This window comes from Pygocentrus nattereri, chromosome 12, assembly GCF_015220715.1.
Source record: "Pygocentrus nattereri isolate fPygNat1 chromosome 12, fPygNat1.pri, whole genome shotgun sequence".
Taxonomy (NCBI): domain Eukaryota; kingdom Metazoa; phylum Chordata; class Actinopteri; order Characiformes; family Serrasalmidae; genus Pygocentrus; species Pygocentrus nattereri.
In genome coordinates, this window is record NC_051222.1 from 11,500,364 (window position 1) to 11,518,407 (window position 18,044).

At 43.4% G+C, this 18,044-nt stretch overlaps 1 protein-coding gene across 1 annotated transcript; it reads left to right on the forward strand.

Moving 5' to 3' along the window:
• Positions 1-2,483: 2,483 nt before the first annotated feature.
• LOC119264805 (cyclin-dependent kinase 5 activator 1-like) lies at positions 2,484-3,002 on the forward strand. Its single transcript, XM_037543783.1, has one exon. The coding sequence runs from the start codon at positions 2,484-2,486 to the stop codon at positions 3,000-3,002; it is 519 nt and encodes a 172-aa protein (XP_037399680.1).
• Positions 3,003-18,044: the final 15,042 nt, after the last annotated feature.

Sequence of the window (18,044 nt, forward strand, 5' to 3'; positions counted from 1 at the left end):
CTACAGGCGAGTCTCCACCACATTTCTACACTCTTTTTTCGGCGGTTTTCGTTTGTTTATCGCTTTTATTGACGCTGCACTGTCGAGGCCTTTCAGTCAGAGGATTTCTAGTGAGGAGAACCGCCACTCAGTGATGTCTTTTTAGCGTCTGGTTGGTCAGACACTAGATGGCACTCCTGAGAGAGTCCAAAATCAATGGGTTTTTATGGAGATTCTGTGTAAAACTGTCATTTGTAAACGGTTAATCCTTTTAAAGGGTCCATGTCATGGAAAACCACGTTGTCCTCACTTTATTGAAATAGATATAGTGAGTAAACAATGTTTAACTTTCAAAACATACACACCAGTTCCTAAAGTCAATATATGGAACTGAAGCTGAAAAACAACCAGTTTGGAATTCACTGTTTTTGTGATGTCAGAAAAACTCATTTGCATATATCCACCTATTCAGCCAACCGCAGATTAACCCCTACTCACTTACACAGAGTTATAAGGAGCATTTCAACCCAGACTGCTTTTTGAACAAAGCAAAATTCAGCCAATCAGAACAGAGCTCATTTACATGTATTAGTCTTAATGGCACAGCCTGTTTAACTCTAAGGGATGAAGAGAGGTTTTGTCCCTTCAACACTGACAAAGCCAAACCAGCCAATCAGCACTCAGCAGTGCTAGCATCCCACGACCCAATACGGGTCAATTATCTGTAGAAAAACATTACGATCCTGACAAGTCTTTGCGAATTATTTAATGCTCTTTCTTTCACTTTTAAAGGAAATCTCTGTATGAAAGACCAGAAACTAATTTTAATGGTGTTTTCAGTCATTTTGCTCCATTCACCCCATTCATTGAGGACTCAGGGCGCCATCTGGTGTTGTAACCATGTTTTTGGTTTAATGGAGGAAAAGGTCCTTAAACAAGTTCTGCTGCTGGAATGAATGTTAGGAAGTCCTTTAAGTGGAGAACGTTTTCAGAAGTTTGACAGGAGTGTTGAAATACATTTTGCAGTTCTGTTTTAAGAAACTGAGTCTATCTGTTTATATTAAAGGATTAAATATTCACAAATTACAATGAACAGAATTTTTCCTGAGGAAGCTTTCAGTGTTAAACCTTTCATTTGTAAGAAGCCTTTGTTTATCTGATTACCACCATCATAAACATGCAAATACAGATATTGCTTTGGCTGTTTTTCTCTGCAGCGGGGATACGTCTCCATATCACTGTAACTTAATTTTATCTTATAGACATCAGACTTTTCAACATGTTGCAGATTATTTATACACCGACTTCTGTCAGAACTGAAATTAAGCAGCTGATTTAGAAGAAATTATTTCTATTTGGTGAATAAACATTGTAATAACATAACAATTTATTTGGATAGTCTGCTGTAGATGCTTACCAGGCCTTTAACTCACAGTCAACTAAATGTCCATGAAACCGCAGCACAATCATACTATTTTTGCCAGGGCCTCTATTGGATTTGTGATGCTACTGCTAAGCTAACAGTTGTGTACATTCACTTTTGATGCATGTATTTCAGGGGCATTATTGTAGGGGGTCAGACTGCAGATTTAAAGTCATAGAGACAGATATTCACTTCTCTGTTATGAACAGGAGCTTGTTGATTTTGTAAAAGTAGTGATTTACATCATGCTGAGTTTTAGCATAGCGCCGTTTTTTTTCACCTAAAGCAGCAGAAAGGCATATGAATAAAATTTCTTTGAAAGTGGGAAGGTCATAACCCCCATGTTTGCAGTGTCATTGGCTAAAGGCTCTGCATTTAATTGACAGAGATCAAAAGTCTTCATCTGCACAAACTCCACGGAGGTTCTGCACAACATCTATATTGAAATGCATCACTTAAAAGCACAGCTTGTAGCTTACCAAGTCATTAGAGTAGTAAACATACCCTCAGTGTTACAAATAAAATCTGAAAGTTGTCTGTTTTCTCAGCCCTCATGTAACCCCATAGACTCACCATTGTGTGTTTTTTTAACTAGAATATCGTACAAGTTTTTTAAAAAATGATCACCCAGGGCTGTGTCCTACTTCCCAGCACATGTACACCAGCTGTTCTGTTCTGGATTGTTTGGTACAAGTTATAGACTAATTGGACCCAGTTGAGTTTGATCTGGGTTGGGAAGAAGTGAACTCGAGGTGTTACCAATATTTCAGAAATGACATAATATTTATGTGCTTTTTCTCCTCAGGTACCACTTTCACTTTCATTCTATTCCAGTTTCCTCAAAACCTCTTTCTTTAAGACATTCCACATTTTCAGGACATTTTCCACACATAACACCAGTGAACGGTAAAATGGGCCACGTCTCCTCTACACCTGTTCACGGGGAGGTGAAGACAAGGGGCAAGGACATTGCTTTGAGGACGTTACTGTCTATACCACCAACACACGAGACTTGGGGAAAGAGCAATCTGGTGCTGGCCCTTCTTCAGAAGCTCAAGAACCGACTGTGAGCTCCACACCCATGGACGCATGTGCTGATGTGCTCTTAGATCAGGCTACCAGCACACATGAGATGGTCCTTAAGGACGCCTCCACCGATGAGCTGCTCAGATTGTTGAGTGAGTTCTTGTGCCGCCGTTGCTGCCTGCTCAAGGACCTCTCTCCTGAGGACCCTCTGATGTGGCTTCGCATGGTGGACATCTTTCTGCTGTTCAACAACTTTCAGCGTCACTGCTTCATTGTCCCAGGCAGCGTAGTCTTCCTGTACATGCTGTGCCGTCACACTGTCTCGGCTGAGGTGTCCAGCATGAAGGAACTGCAGGCTGTGGTGCTCACCTGCTTCTACGTGGCATACGCCTACATCGGCCATGAGCTGGGCTACCCAGCCATGCCCTTTATAATGAAGAAAACCAGCACCGTCTTCTGGAAGCGGACTTTGGACATCACCAAGCGCATGAGTGGCGAGATGTTGCAGATCAATGAAGACCCACAGTTTTTTGTCGACATATTTACTGCCCTGCAGAATGGAACAGATCATTGAAGGATCAAATTGGAAAAAGGTTGATCGAAGGCAAGGTCTTTATCAACGAGACAATTAATACATTAATAAGGTAGATGAATTGTGAAGGAATAATAGACACTGTCTCGAAAGGATGTTTAGTGAAGGGGCAGTGAGGGCATGGAGGAGCTATTAAGGAGTTTTTTTGCTTGAGGTATAAAACTGTTAGCCAGTCTGGAAGTCTCTGCCCTGTGGGATCTTTGCTCTGCAGGATATGTATCTTCTTCAGATGATAATAAGTGAAAAAATGGTGGACAGGGTGTGATGGTGTTTTGCAGAGAGAGCAGTTGATGCCTGGCAACATAACTCCAGTGATTTTTCGCATGGTGTTGATTACCCACTGTGTGTCTGTCCGCTCTGCCTTTGTGCTGCTGAAGAATCACACAGACTGCAATATGTCCGTAAGCCCTCGAAGGAACTATGATTCAGTTCATCAGCAGCTTCTGTGGCAGGTTTTCCTTCTTTAGTTTCCTCAAAAAAGAGACGTTGTTTTCCGATTACAGAGGCTGTGTTGGTATCCCAAGACACTTCCTCCGTTACTGACAAGCCCAAGAACTTGAAGGTGGTGACCTGTTCCACTTCCTCACTGTTGGTGTAGAGCAAGGGATAGTCCACAATCATCTCCTTGGTTTTCCTGATATTCAGGCTTAAATTGTGGTCATGGCTCCAAAGTGCCAGCTTTTGAACTTTCTTCCTATATGCAGGCTCATCATTGTTTGTGATGAGGCCAAGCACTGTGGTGTCATCTGCAAATGTAATGATGTAATTTTACAGGTAGTTGGGACAGACGACAAGTGTGTAGAGTGTATATGGCGGTGAACTGAGTACACATCCCTGTGGGGCACTGGTGCTGATGGTTAGTGTTGATGATTGGTGGTTGCCGAATCTGACTGACTGTTTATGGTTTGTTAGGAAGTCCAACACCCAGTTGCACAGTGAGGTACTGAGCTTTGAGTTCAGTAGTTTTGTAATGAGTTTGCCTGGCAGGATAGTATTGAATGCAGAACTGAAATTGATGAAGAGAATATGGGAATTCACAGACAATGTGAAGCATGAGGGCTATAGAGGTCTTCCATCTACCTGTTCTGCCTATGGGCAAACTGGTGGTGGAGAAAAGAAGCTGGAATGATGCTACTGATGTATTTTATGACCAGTCTCTCCAGGCATTTGGCAGGTAAAGGATGAGAGGCAGAGGCCTGTAGTCATTCAGGAAAGTGACTGCTGACTGTTTTGGTACTGGAATTATTGTGGATGTTTTGAAACATGAAAGTACACATGGTAGAGATTATGGTAGAAGCAGTAGAGTGGTTAAAGGTGTTTGTGAAAACCTCTGTTAACTGGTCCTCAAAGTCTTTTAAGATGTGTCCCATAACCCCGTCTAGGCCAGCAGCTTTCCTGGGTTTGATGCTCCCAAGGCAGAGTCTCACGTCATGGTGGCTCAATAAAGGTGCAGCATCACTGGAGGGACGGGGCTGCAGCTCTTGGTTTCTGTTGTTTTTGTCAAACCAGAAAGGCCAATAAAGCGAAACAAATCAAGAAACACTACAAACAGGAACAGGCAGGACACAACATTAACCAACCTCAACACTGTACAATAGGGAACAAGCAAGGCAAGCACTATAAATACAGAGACAGTAAACAATGAACAGCTGGACACAATAATTAACAGGAGAGATTACAGATTAATGATTTGAACACATTGACTAGAAGATGGAGCTGGGGAGAAAGATAAGAACAAAGTGGAGAGAGAAAAGCATGGAAGAACCACAGTGGAAACCGTGAACCACGCAGGAGTGAGAGTGACAGGGGACTGCAGCTGGACTGGGAACTGGACAGACACAGGATACTGGATATACACAGAACACTGGGAGGCAGGCTAAGCAGGAAATCCACATTATTAAAATACTTAAAGGAAAATGAGTAATTATCCATTTACCAATGTGAAAACAAACTACATCATTGGAAGCAGACTGCTGATGTGCCAGGAGTCAGCAAAGTCTTCTGTCGTGTGAGTTTCAGCTATGAGCAGGACGTCTGGAGGGTGGCACATTCAGGTCATGTTTTCTTTGCATTTTTTTATGAATAAATATTCAAATTGGATAACAGTCTATCAGGATAGTGATAATCAGCTATAGACACTTCCATGCCTTTATTTTACAGCTGAATACCGGTATGATCATGTTTTGCTGGGGCTGTTATTGGATTTGTTATGGTAGGCCTAAGTGGTGTGCACTCATTTTCATGCATGCATTTCAGGGGCATTATTGTAGTGGGTCAGAGTGCTAAGTTAAGGTGATAGAGACAGATATTCATTTCTTTGTTTTTGATGCATAGTAGGTTGTTGATTTTGTTAAAACAGTGATCTACAAATAGTGATTTTGAGTTTGGACGCAACCTCAGCACATTTGTGTTTTGCCTAGAGCAGCAGGCCAGGCAACAGTGATGTTTTTGGAGTGGCAGACCCTCAGGCCTTAAACAGGGAAACTGCAGTGATGAGCAGGAGCCCTGTGGTCCCTTAAAGTAAGAGCACAGACACTGCAGGAGATGATTTTGATGATTTTGCTTTGCTCGTTGAGCTATGTATAGAGACTGCTGTGATGATGTTTACTGGTAGAGGCAGAAGTTCTGCAAGTGGAAACCCCAGGAGCGGCTGTAGGTTGGGTGGTGATAATGCATTTGGCTGCAGGCACTGAGACTAGAGCTGAGGAAACGGAGACTGGAGCACAGTACTATAACTTTCAGCTATAAGCAGAGGAAATGGAGGCCTGGCAACATTTCCTACAGGCTTAGACGGTGGAGTAACAGTGTCATCAGCTATGGATGGTGCTTTCAACTGTGAGCAGTCACTATGGACACATTCAGGCACAGGCGTAGAGACATGCAGTAAAGCCATCAGTTATGGGCAGTAGCACCGGCAGTCATGAGAAGGAGCTATTGAGTGGTGACAGCTTAAAGCACAATCATTGTGACTGTAGAGGTAACCGTTGATTGTTGGCAGGAACAGCAGGACCTGCATCTGTGAGAAGAGGGACTGTAGTCTCAGTGATGACACAGTTATGTCCAGTGACAAGGAGTTAAGTTCTTAACTGTAGTTAAGAACTTTTCCGTCCAGAGCCTCTGAAATGGTGGAAGTGGCTTCATGGAGACTGTAATGGTAATAGCATTAACTGGGCAAGGTTTTTGTAGTAAAGCTACAGACAATGCTCACTATGTGCAGCAGCCCTGGAGAGGTGGCGTTTTCAGCTTCAAAGACTTGTGGAGTGGCAGTGCCTTTAGGTATGTGCAAACTATATCATCTACAGGCTTCCAGTTGCAGCATCCTTCTGGATTAACAGCATATTCCAGCAAAGGCAGGAACATCGGCACCTTCAGCATCAATAACTTCAGCGGTAGACAAGGAGTCTTGACTGGCAGTGCCTTTAAGCACAGGCACAGAGATCATATTGCAAAAGATGGTCTAGAGTGGTGGCATCTTTGGGAATAAGCATGGAGAGTTTTTGTTTTGGCGATGTACTTAACTGTGGACAGGACATCTGGATCAAAAACGTAAGTGCATTATTTAAGTTTCTTGTAGCTGCCAGCAGGAGCACTTAAGTAGCAGCATCTTCTGACAAGAGCAGGGACATATTCAGCTGTGGGAAGGAGTCATATTGTGGGACTGCTTTCAGCTGGGTGCACAGAGATTGTTTTCAGCTAACAGCAGGAGCTCTGAAGGCCAAGTAGAGGCCTCTGGAATGGAAACAGTCTTGGAGGTGGTAATATCAGAGCCACAGAACACCTCCTTCTGTGGTGATCAAGGGAACTGGAACAGTGTTGCTTTCAGCTGCAGGCATAAATACTTTTAACAGTGAGCAGAGGCAGTGGAGTGACTTTAGCTACAAACTAGAATGGCTGTACTGTCTGTCACAAGCAGGACCTTTGTCATCTTCAGTGGAGATACCTTTGCAGGCATGGAAACGATAGTAGCAATGCCTTTAGCTGTGGCCAAATGCTTTGAAGTGGAGGTTCATTTAGGAGGTAGAATAAAAACAAGTGGAGACGTCTTCAGCTGTGCGCATGACTTCTGGAGCAGCAAATCCTGCAGCATGTAAAGTCAAGAGACTTATAGGCCTGGTCATGGAAAGGGCCAAGTCAGGGGGAGGCAATTGGAGGTCTGAGGAGCTGCTTCAGGCCAGTTGGTAGTATTGCTTTATGTGGCAAGCATGGTACCTTTACAACCCACCTTGAAAAGGTCTAAACCATGGAGAGGTTAATGGAGAACCCAGGAGTTACTGCATGCCTGGCTATTTGTATTAAAGTCAATTCAGTGACTGGAGATTGCCTCAAACAGGAGCATGTCAGGCCAAGCACCCTTGGATTTGTATGATTTGCTTTGTAAGACTCAAAAATGAAAGACTTTGTCAAACTTGTTAAAATCATATGGTCTAACCACTGTCCATGATCGAAATATGTCCTGCATTGCCTATTTCTCTGCTTTTCTAACCAATTCATCATTTATAAATGCACTTTATTATAGTTAATTTGGCATTTTCACATTTTAAATCTGTTTTCTACGATTTTAATAGACAAACATTTCATTTCTATTTTGTCCAATATCAGGAGAAAACAAACTTCATGAGGAAATAAACATAATTTTAACCTCTTTTTGACCTCTTGATACCACAGAATGCAATATTGAATTACCTGCAGTGCCTAAGTTTGTAGAAGGATATAAAGCTGTAAATAGAGTTTGTGTTATTGTGACTTTAAGTATACAATATGTAAATTCTTAAGTGTTTAATCAGTCTTTAGAAAACAAGCTATAGCATAATTTATCCAGTTAACATTTTATGTTCAGTATTTATTTGTACACAGTGTGCAAGCTAAGTTTAACTAATCAAATTTAAATACCTGTTCTTTTAGTGTACTGTGCTACAGTAGCATAAATACATCCATCCATCCGTACATCCATTTTCTAAGCCGCTTCTCCATCAGGGTCACTGGGGGGTGCTGGAGCCTATCCCAGCAGACATAAATACATATATACATATATAGCATAAATACAGATGTTTTAAATTTACTTGATCGGTTCTCCTCATAGCCAACGATGACACATACTGAGAGCCTCTTCCAGTGAACTCCTTATTGTTGAGGCCTTTAGGATCAGAGGCCCCAGGAGCAACTGCAGACTTTGTGGAGACCCCAGGAGTGACTGCAGACCATGTGGAGACCCCAGGAGTGACTTCAGATGGGCATTTACATCGAAATTGTTCAAATGTAACGTTTTTAAGTTCTGGTGTGTTGTTGCCACATGGATGTCATGTGGTATGACCTTAAAATAACAAAGAACATTAATCTGTATTTGTAAATCTGTATTTTAAATAGATATTTTATTGTGAACTTTGGTGGTTTGACAGCCTTTGTTTAGGTTGTCAGTTCCTGTCAAATGTGACTGGATTCAAAAACCTCATGCAGTCTGTCTATGGTAGCCAATGCAAGACATATATCTATTTCTGTGTTTTTAAAATCATGATTTTGAAAATGTAAGTGGTTTATTATAATTTTGTTTGGCACATGTTTATATACTAAATGAAATTAGTATTTAAAACAAAACTGTCACATTGGCCTTTGTGTTAATATTTTCTGTGCATTGATACATAGTAAACTGCATGCTAGTCAGGGTTTAACTAAGTTTGTTTAATGTAAATATACAGGCTAATATTTAATGTTTAATATTGAAGCATTACATTTTAAAAACACTGTCAGTGCAGAGTCAAGATTTCCCTCACAGTCAAAGACGCCATGCACTGAGAGCCGCTCATCTTGCAGTCAAAGTGTCGTGTTCATTGACCCTGTTAGCGGCTGCAGGTGTCAACAGCTCCTGCTTATGGCTGAAGAGTATCACCACTACAGTCTCCACCTGAAGACACCAGCACTCAGGAACTCCTGCCCACAGCTGAAGGCGCCACCCCTAGAGTCTCTGTTCAACAGCCACAGCCAGGGTAACTGGAGAGGTGGAGCCTTTAACTGTGGACTTCACCATCACTAGATGATAAAATGAGGCATCATACAGCAGCAGGACAAGCAGCCTTGGACACATTTAGAAGGCTTGTAAAACTGTGAACTTTGACCTCTTAAAGAGCTGCTATGTAATTGCTACGTAAGGATGTCATGTGATATAACCTCCAGAAAACAGTGGCATTTTTGATAGAGTCTCATTATTTAGTTTTAGGTATATATTTAATTGTGAACTTTTGTGAAGTCTGTTTTGTTTAGGTGGTCAATTCTGTTCCTGTTAAATTGATTGAAATCAAAAACCTGATGCGGTGCGACCAAAACCACATGGTGTGGCCGCTGTCAGTGGTCAATGTATATCTTACATTTTTTATTTATTATATGTTTTTTATTGTGTAATTTCATAGAATATTTCTGCATTTTCAAACTTTTTTCTGCAAATTCAATCAACATTTGCACAGTTGAACAAGGTCTTGTACAATTTGGTATCAAAACAATTGTGTATTTATATATTTAAAAATCACCATAATTCATAATGTGAAGTGAATATTACTGTGTTTTTGATTAGCTGATTATCATATTATCAGATTATTTTCCTGTAGGATGTGTGAAGTGATGATGTCCTGCATGTTTATGTGGATTTATTCACTAATAAAATTTTCAGCCTCTCTCTGTTCCTCAAACAGGCTGTTACTGATGTTGTGCCTGTAAGATTGATATATGTATGTAAATGATCTCTATCTTGACTGACGTTTGAATGGGCGGAGCTCACGTCAGTCACAGCCAAGTTTAATTAACTGATCTACTTTTGCAGCTTAGTCTCCGTCTATGGACTCTATAGACTTGGACACTATGGATTGGTGATGGTATGAATTGAAACTTTTACATAGCACATAAAATCAGTGTTGAAAAGTCCTGTTTGACTGATTTGTGTTGCTGATACTGTATGTTAAGTGATACACTGTGTGCTTTAGTCTAGTCAGTCTAATGTAAATATATAGAAGTTTTAAGTCCTTGATCAGTAAAGATTATCTACACAGATAAAGACGCTGTGAACTGAAAGCCGCTCATCTTGCAGCTAAGGAGCCATTTTAGCTGAAGAGATCCCACAATCCACTGCTGCTCTGTTCTCCATGTATGTGGCTGAAGGTTCCTTGTTCCTCCTGAAGACGTCACCACTACAGTCTCTACCTGAGGACACCAGCGCTCTAGAACTCCTGACCACAGCTTAAGGCATCACCACTACAATCTCTACCTGAGGACACCAGCGCTCTAGAGCTCCTGACCACAGCTTAAGGCATCACCACTACAGTCTCTACCTGAGGACACCAGCGCTCTAGAACTCCTGCCCCCAGCTTAAGGCATCACCACTACAATCTCTACCTGAGGACACCAGCGCTCTAGAGCTCCTGCCCACAGCTGAAGGCGTCAGCACTACAATCTCTGTTTCAACAGCCACAGCCAGGGTCACTGGAGAGATGGCACCTTTTCCAGTGGACATCACAGGCAGCCACTCCTGAGGCCTCCAGTGAGCTTCTAATTGCTGAGGCCTTTGAGTTCAAGGCAGCTGCAAATAACAACACAATGGAGGCTTCAACCAGGAGCTCACGGTCACCTACTGCTTATCTGAGCCTTCCTGTCTTGGGGAGCTGACATTAGAGTGAACTGTCCTGCCTCTGACTGTAGATTCACTTTAAAATACAGGAACAGTTTTTAGATATATTGTAACTCATCATATACTGACTCATGATGGTCAGTCTTGAACAATCTGTATGATATATTTGTTAATAATGTTATCTCTCATTAAGTATCTCACCAAACAACACAGCATCCAATACAGAATTCAAATAGAGTGAATTATCAGATTTCTGTTCTCATCAGACACATTATTGAACGCCACCTTCCATCTTTGTCAGTGTTGTATCTGAACTTTCTTCATTAGTGTATCAGCTCCATATTCACTTTATAGTGGAGCTCAAACTGTCATGTTTCTATTGTGTACTGTCTTGAAACACAGCTGGAAACATCTGCACTCTTTGTTCAGGTTCAGAGTGACATGGGGGTTATTTTCTAATAGAGCATCACCAAAAACTAATATATTGAGGTCACAAGTTAATATTTTACAGTCACAAATTAATATACTGAGGCCACAAGTTAAGTTCTTGTGGCCACAGGGCCTCACTACATTAATTCATGGTGACAAAAACACTAAACACCAAGCCTGAACATATTAATATTGATTACTTATTAGAAAATAGTCACCATGTCATCATAAAGACTCTGTAGGTTTCAGATTTCAGTATCTAGAGTTTCTAATGTACAGTCAGTGTTAATTTAGACTTTGTACCAATTAAAGCTCTTTTGATTGTAACTGCCTGCAACTCACCAGTTCAACACTACTAACAGCAAACAGCCATATATTATAAACACATATTAACCAGATCTGTAGTGTTATTAGTCTGGAGCTAATCACAGCTTGGATGTCCTGCTTATAGACTTTGGCAGTGGTGGTCTGATAAAGGCTGCCCCCACCAGGAATATACTAGTAACTGCGCTGAATGGATGAGTTACTTTTATACAGCAGTGAAACGAAATGTACTGAGAAATTTGAGCTGATTTACTGAAAACTGTCTTTACTAAGCACTTTATCATCTTCATGAGTCAATACAGGTTTATAATACAAAAAATACAAAAATCACAGTAAAGTAGCAGCTCTTTAAGCTCTCACTGTGTGTGAATAGCAGTATGTGATTAAATAACTCAGGACTGGCAGAACATCTTCTATAGTTTACTGTTCTGTTCTCATTAATTCTCTCATAATGAGAGCAAATGTGTAAAACTGAATAAACACACACAGGACTTTGTTTCAGATGGTTTATTTCAGTTGTTCTATGAATTCTGAACACATAATGCTTTATAAATGCATTTATAAGGTGTGCTGGACGGGGCTTATATCCACTTTGTGAGCTCGGGTCTTCAATATGAACTATAATTTGGTCTAATATCTGGACGGTGACGTGACTGAGAGCTGTTCACACAGACATCTGGGTCTGAACCCCTGATGATCAAGCCGAGGGCGACAGTGGCAAGAAAAACTCCCAGACGTGAGGAAGAAACCTTGAGAGGAACCAGGACTCAACAGGGGGACCCATCCTCCTCGGGTCGACACCAGATTGTAAAGACTGTGGAAGCTTCGTCATCAGAAACGGAAGGTCAGGAAGGACATTTGTAGGGTGTTGGACTGGAAAGGGGGGTTTCAGACACGCCCCCCCTGTTTTTAACTGTCTGGAAACTGTAAGTCAGGCTAGCTGGTGCTAGACTGTTAGCATTTAGCAACCAAGGCTAAATCAGTAGCAGCTCAGCAAACTTTGTCAGCCAGTAAAGACAAACAGTAAATGACAGCTGACTTGTTTAGGAACGCAGTGAACGTGAGCAATGGCTTTAAGTGAGCTTTGCTAATTAGAGTCTTCAACAGTTCCTGATTTGGCAGAATCTCATTTAAAATTAAATTTAAAAATTCATCACTTAAAGCCTGTAATTTCCTGGTATAAAGTTCTAGATAATGTTCTAGTGCTTTAAAGAGAAGTGTGTACAGTTTATGCCGGTGTTACAAGATGTTATGTAGACCATGCAGCACCTTATAAATGCAGTACATTATGTCAGTACATTATGATGACGGGATTAATGGGAAGAGTCATCAAAGCAGCTTGAGATGTAGTGCTTAAGGTCGAGTCATGCACTGGAAGGGGTTGGGCAGAGCTCTGCATACACATGCCAAGATCCTGGACAGACGTCTGCGTGTTTTCCTGAAGGGTCTCCCTGTTGATTCTCTCTGTGATGCTGCAAAAGACAAGACAAATCAGAACCATGGCAACCAACAAAAATGTTTTCTTATTTTAACATCGGGTTCATTCTATTACTCTACTTAACATTTAGAGAAATAAAAGAGAAACTTTATGAGACACAGCTTATTAAATACTGTGTGAGTGTGTCCAGTGTACTTACAGTTCTGATTTCCAGAGGACGAGGCACACTGACCACTGTCAGACATCTCGCCAGCAGGACACGCTTTAGTTGACTTCTAGAAGAGCAGACATGGAACGAGAAAGACAAAAACATCAAGTTTAACAAAAGTAACACACAGTCTTACGTTTGAAATAGTTATTCAGGATGTTAAAAGTGACATGATCCGTGTATGTATGCATATAAAATCCTTACCTTTTGTCCACAGCTGATGGAAGGAGCTTTTTTGCCCACAAAGAAATTGAACCTATGACTCCTCTTTTTCAGAACAACAGAGTCTGGTTCGTTTAATGGGCTGGAGCTGGAGGAGTTCGTCTCCGGGCTAGAGATACTAAGAATCTCTAGTGTGCTCTTCATTATTGCACTGCCAGCCTTGCTTGAGGGGGTGGATGACGCACCAGTAAACTTGACGTCATGTACGTCATCAGTCGTCTCGGGTTCAGTTTGCTCAGAATTATCGAGCAATGACTGAAGATCCTCCACATGTGAGAGGTCATCAAGACAGCTCAGCTCATCCGAACCGCTGTTCACAGGTGTCAGTGATCCTGGGAAGGAATCTCTTTGGCTCAATGTGCAACATGCAATCTGTGCACCTTTGAGCAGAACGTCCCTGACCAGCTCATTGGCCATATTTATAAGCATGTCAGATGGGACTGTTGACGTGTTGCCTTCAGGCTGGTTGAGGGTTCCTGAAGATGCATCAGTGTCGAAAGAGTTGTGGAGCATCTGGATGTTCACAGGTGTCGGTGATCCTGGGAAGGAATCTCTTTGGCTCAATGTGCAATGTGAGTCTGGTTCGTTTAATGGGCTGGAGCTGGAGGAGTTTGTCTCCGGGCTAGAGATACTAAGAATCTCTAGTGTGCTCTTCATTATTGCACTGCCAGCCTTGCTTGAGGGGGTGGATGACGCACCAGTAAACTTGACGTCATGTACGTCATCAGTCGTCTCGGGTTCAGTTTGCTCAGAATTATCGAGCAATGACTGAAGATCCTCCACATGTGAGAGGTCATCAAGACAGCTCAGCTCATCCGAACCGCTGTTCACAGGTGTCAGTGATCCTGGGAAGGAATCTCTTTGGCTCAATGTGCAACATGCAATCTGTGCACCTTTGAGCAGAACGTCCCTGACCAGCTCATTGGCCATATTTATAAGCATGTCAGATGGGACTGTTGACGTGTTGCCTTCAGGCTGGTTGAGGGTTCCTGAAGATGCATCAGTGTCGAAAGAGTTGTGGAGCATCTGGATGTTCACAGGTGTCGGTGATCCTGGGAAGGAATCTCTTTGGCTCAATGTGCAATGTGAGTCTGGTTCGTTTAATGGGCTGGAGCTGGAGGAGTTTGTCTCCGGGCTAGAGATACTAAGAATCTCTAGTGTGCTCTTCATTATTGCACTGCCAGCCTTGCTTGAGGGGGTGGATGACGCACCAGTAAACTTGACGTCATGTACGTCATCAGTCGTCTTGGGTTCAGTTTGCTCAGAATTATCGAGCAATGACTGAAGATCCTCCACATGTGAGAGGTCATCAAGACAGCTCAGCTCATCCGAACCGCTGTTCACAGGTGTCAGTGATCCTGGGAAGGAATCTCTTTGGCTCAATGTGCAACATGCAATCTGTGCACCTTTGAGCAGAACGTCCCTGACCAGCTCATTGGCCATATTTATAAGCATGTCAGATGGGACTGTTGACGTGTTGCCTTCAGGCTGGTTGAGGGTTCCTGAAGATGCATCAGTGTCGAAAGAGTTGTGGAGCATCTGGATGTTCACAGGTGTCGGTGATCCTGGGAAGGAATCTCTTTGGCTCAATGTGCAATGTGAGTCTGGTTCGTTTAATGGGCTGGAGCTGGAGGAGTTCGTCTCCGGGCTAGAGATACTAAGAATCTCTAGTGTGCTCTTCATTATTGCACTGCCAGCCTTGCTTGAGGGGGTGGATGACGCACCAGTAAACTTGACGTCATGTACGTCATCAGTCGTCTCGGGTTCAGTTTGCTCAGAATTATCAAGCAATGACTGAAGATCCTCCACATGTGAGAGGTCATCAAGACAGCTCAGCTCATCCGAACCGCTGTTCACAGGTGTCAGTGATCCTGGGAAGGAATCTCTTTGGCTCAATGTGCAACATGCAATCTGTGCACCTTTGAGCAGAACGTCCCTGACCAGCTCATTGGCCATATTTATAAGCATGTCAGATGGGACTGTTGACGTGTTGCCTTCAGGCTGGTTGAGGGTTCCTGAAGATGCATCAGTGTCGAAAGAGTTGTGGAGCATCTGGATGTTCACAGGTGTCGGTGATCCTGGGAAGGAATCTCTTTGGCTCAATGTGCAATGTGAGTCTGGTTCGTTTAATGGGCTGGAGCTGGAGGAGTTTGTCTCCGGGCTAGAGATACTAAGAATCTCTAGTGTGCTCTTCATTATTGCACTGCCAGCCTTGCTTGAGGGGGTGGATGACGCACCAGTAAACTTGACGTCATGTACGTCATCAGTCGTCTCGGGTTCAGTTTGCTCAGAATTATCGAGCAATGACTGAAGATCCTCCACATGTGAGAGGTCATCAAGACAGCTCAGCTCATCCGAACCGCTGTTCACAGGTGTCAGTGATCCTGGGAAGGAATCTCTTTGGCTCAATGTGCAACATGCAATCTGTGCACCTTTGAGCAGAACGTCCCTGACCAGCTCATTGGCCATATTTATAAGCATGTCAGATGGGACTGTTGACGTGTTGCCTTCAGGCTGGTTGAGGGTTCCTGAAGATGCATCAGTGTCGAAAGAGTTGTGGAGCATCTGGATGTTCACAGGTGTCGGTGATCCTGGGAAGGAATCTCTTTGGCTCAATGTGCAATGTGAGTCTGGTTCGTTTAATGGGCTGGAGCTGGAGGAGTTCGTCTCCGGGCTAGAGATACTAAGAATCTCTAGTGTGCTCTTCATTATTGCACTGCCAGCCTTGCTTGAGGGGGTGGATGACGCACCAGTAAACTTGACGTCATGTACGTCATCAGTCGTCTCGGGTTCAGTTTGCTCAGAATTATCGAGCAATGACTGAAGATCCTCCACATGTGAGAGGTCATCAAGACAGCTCAGCTCATCCGAACCGCTGTTCACAGGTGTCAGTGATCCTGGGAAGGAATCTCTTTGGCTCAATGTGCAACATGCAATCTGTGCACTTTTGAGCAGAACGTCCCTGACCAGCTCATTGGCCGTATTTATAAGCATGTCAGATGGGACTGTTGACGTGTTGCCTTCAGGCTGGTTGAGGGTTCCTGAAGATGCATCAGTGTCGAAAGAGTTGTGGAGCATCTGGATGTTCACAGGTGTCGGTGATCCTGGGAAGGAATCTCTTTGGCTCAATGTGCAATGTGAGTCTGGTTCGTTTAATGGGCTGGAGCTGGAGGAGTTCGTCTCCGGGCTAGAGATACTAAGAATCTCTAGTGTGCTCTTCATTATTGCACTGCCAGCCTTGCTTGAGGGGGTGGATGACGCACCAGTAAACTTGACGTCATGTACGTCATCAGTCGTCTCGGGTTCAGTTTGCTCAGAATTATCGAGCAATGACTGAAGATCCTCCACATGTGAGAGGTCATCAAGACAGCTCAGCTCATCCGAACCGCTGTTCACAGGTGTCAGTGATCCTGGGAAGGAATCTCTTTGGCTCAATGTGCAACATGCAATCTGTGCACCTTTGAGCAGAACGTCCCTGACCAGCTCATTGGCCATATTTATAAGCATGTCAGATGGGACTGTTGACGTGTTGCCTTCAGGCTGGTTGAGGGTTCCTGAAGATGCATCAGTGTCGAAAGAGTTGTGGAGCATCTGGATGTTCACAGGTGTCGGTGATCCTGGGAAGGAATCTCTTTGGCTCAATGTGCAATGTGAGTCTGGTTCGTTTAATGGGCTGGAGCTGGAGGAGTTTGTCTCCGGGCTAGAGATACTAAGAATCTCTAGTGTGCTCTTCATTATTGCACTGCCAGCCTTGCTTGAGGGGGTGGATGACGCACCAGTAAACTTGACGTCATGTACGTCATCAGTCGTCTCGGGTTCAGTTTGCTCAGAATTATCGAGCAATGACTGAAGATCCTCCACATGTGAGAGGTCATCAAGACAGCTCAGCTCATCCGAACCGCTGTTCACAGGTGTCAGTGATCCTGGGAAGGAATCTCTTTGGCTCAATGTGCAACATGCAATCTGTGCACCTTTGAGCAGAACGTCCCTGACCAGCTCATTGGCCATATTTATAAGCATGTCAGATGGGACTGTTGACGTGTTGCCTTCAGGCTGGTTGAGGGTTCCTGAAGATGCATCAGTGTCGAAAGAGTTGTGGAGCATCTGGATGTTCACAGGTGTCGGTGATCCTGGGAAGGAATCTCTTTGGCTCAATGTGCAATGTGAGTCTGGTTCGTTTAATGGGCTGGAGCTGGAGGAGTTCGTCTCCGGGCTAGAGATACTAAGAATCTCTAGTGTGCTCTTCATTATTGCACTGCCAGCCTTGCTTGAGGGGGTGGATGACGCACCAGTAAACTTGACGTCATGTACGTCATCAGTCGTCTCGGGTTCAGTTTGCTCAGAATTATCGAGCAATGACTGAAGATCCTCCACATGTGAGAGGTCATCAAGACAGCTCAGCTCATCCGAACCGCTGTTCACAGGTGTCAGTGATCCTGGGAAGGAATCTCTTTGGCTCAATGTGCAACATGCAATCTGTGCACTTTTGAGCAGAACGTCCCTGACCAGCTCATTGGCCGTATTTATAAGCATGTCAGATGGGACTGTTGACGTGTTGCCTTCAGGCTGGTTGAGGGTTCCTGAAGATGCATCAGTGTCGAAAGAGTTGTGGAGCATCTGGATGTTCACAGGTGTCGGTGATCCTGGGAAGGAATCTCTTTGGCTCAATGTGCAATGTGAGTCTGGTTCGTTTAATGGGCTGGAGCTGGAGGAGTTCGTCTCCGGGCTAGAGATACTAAGAATCTCTAGTGTGCTCTTCATTATTGCACTGCCAGCCTTGCTTGAGGGGGTGGA

Coding starts and splice junctions, on each gene's coding strand:
- LOC119264805 (XM_037543783.1), top strand. CDS start 2,484: ATGGACGCATGTGCTGATGTGCTCTTAGATCAGGCTACCAGCACACAT.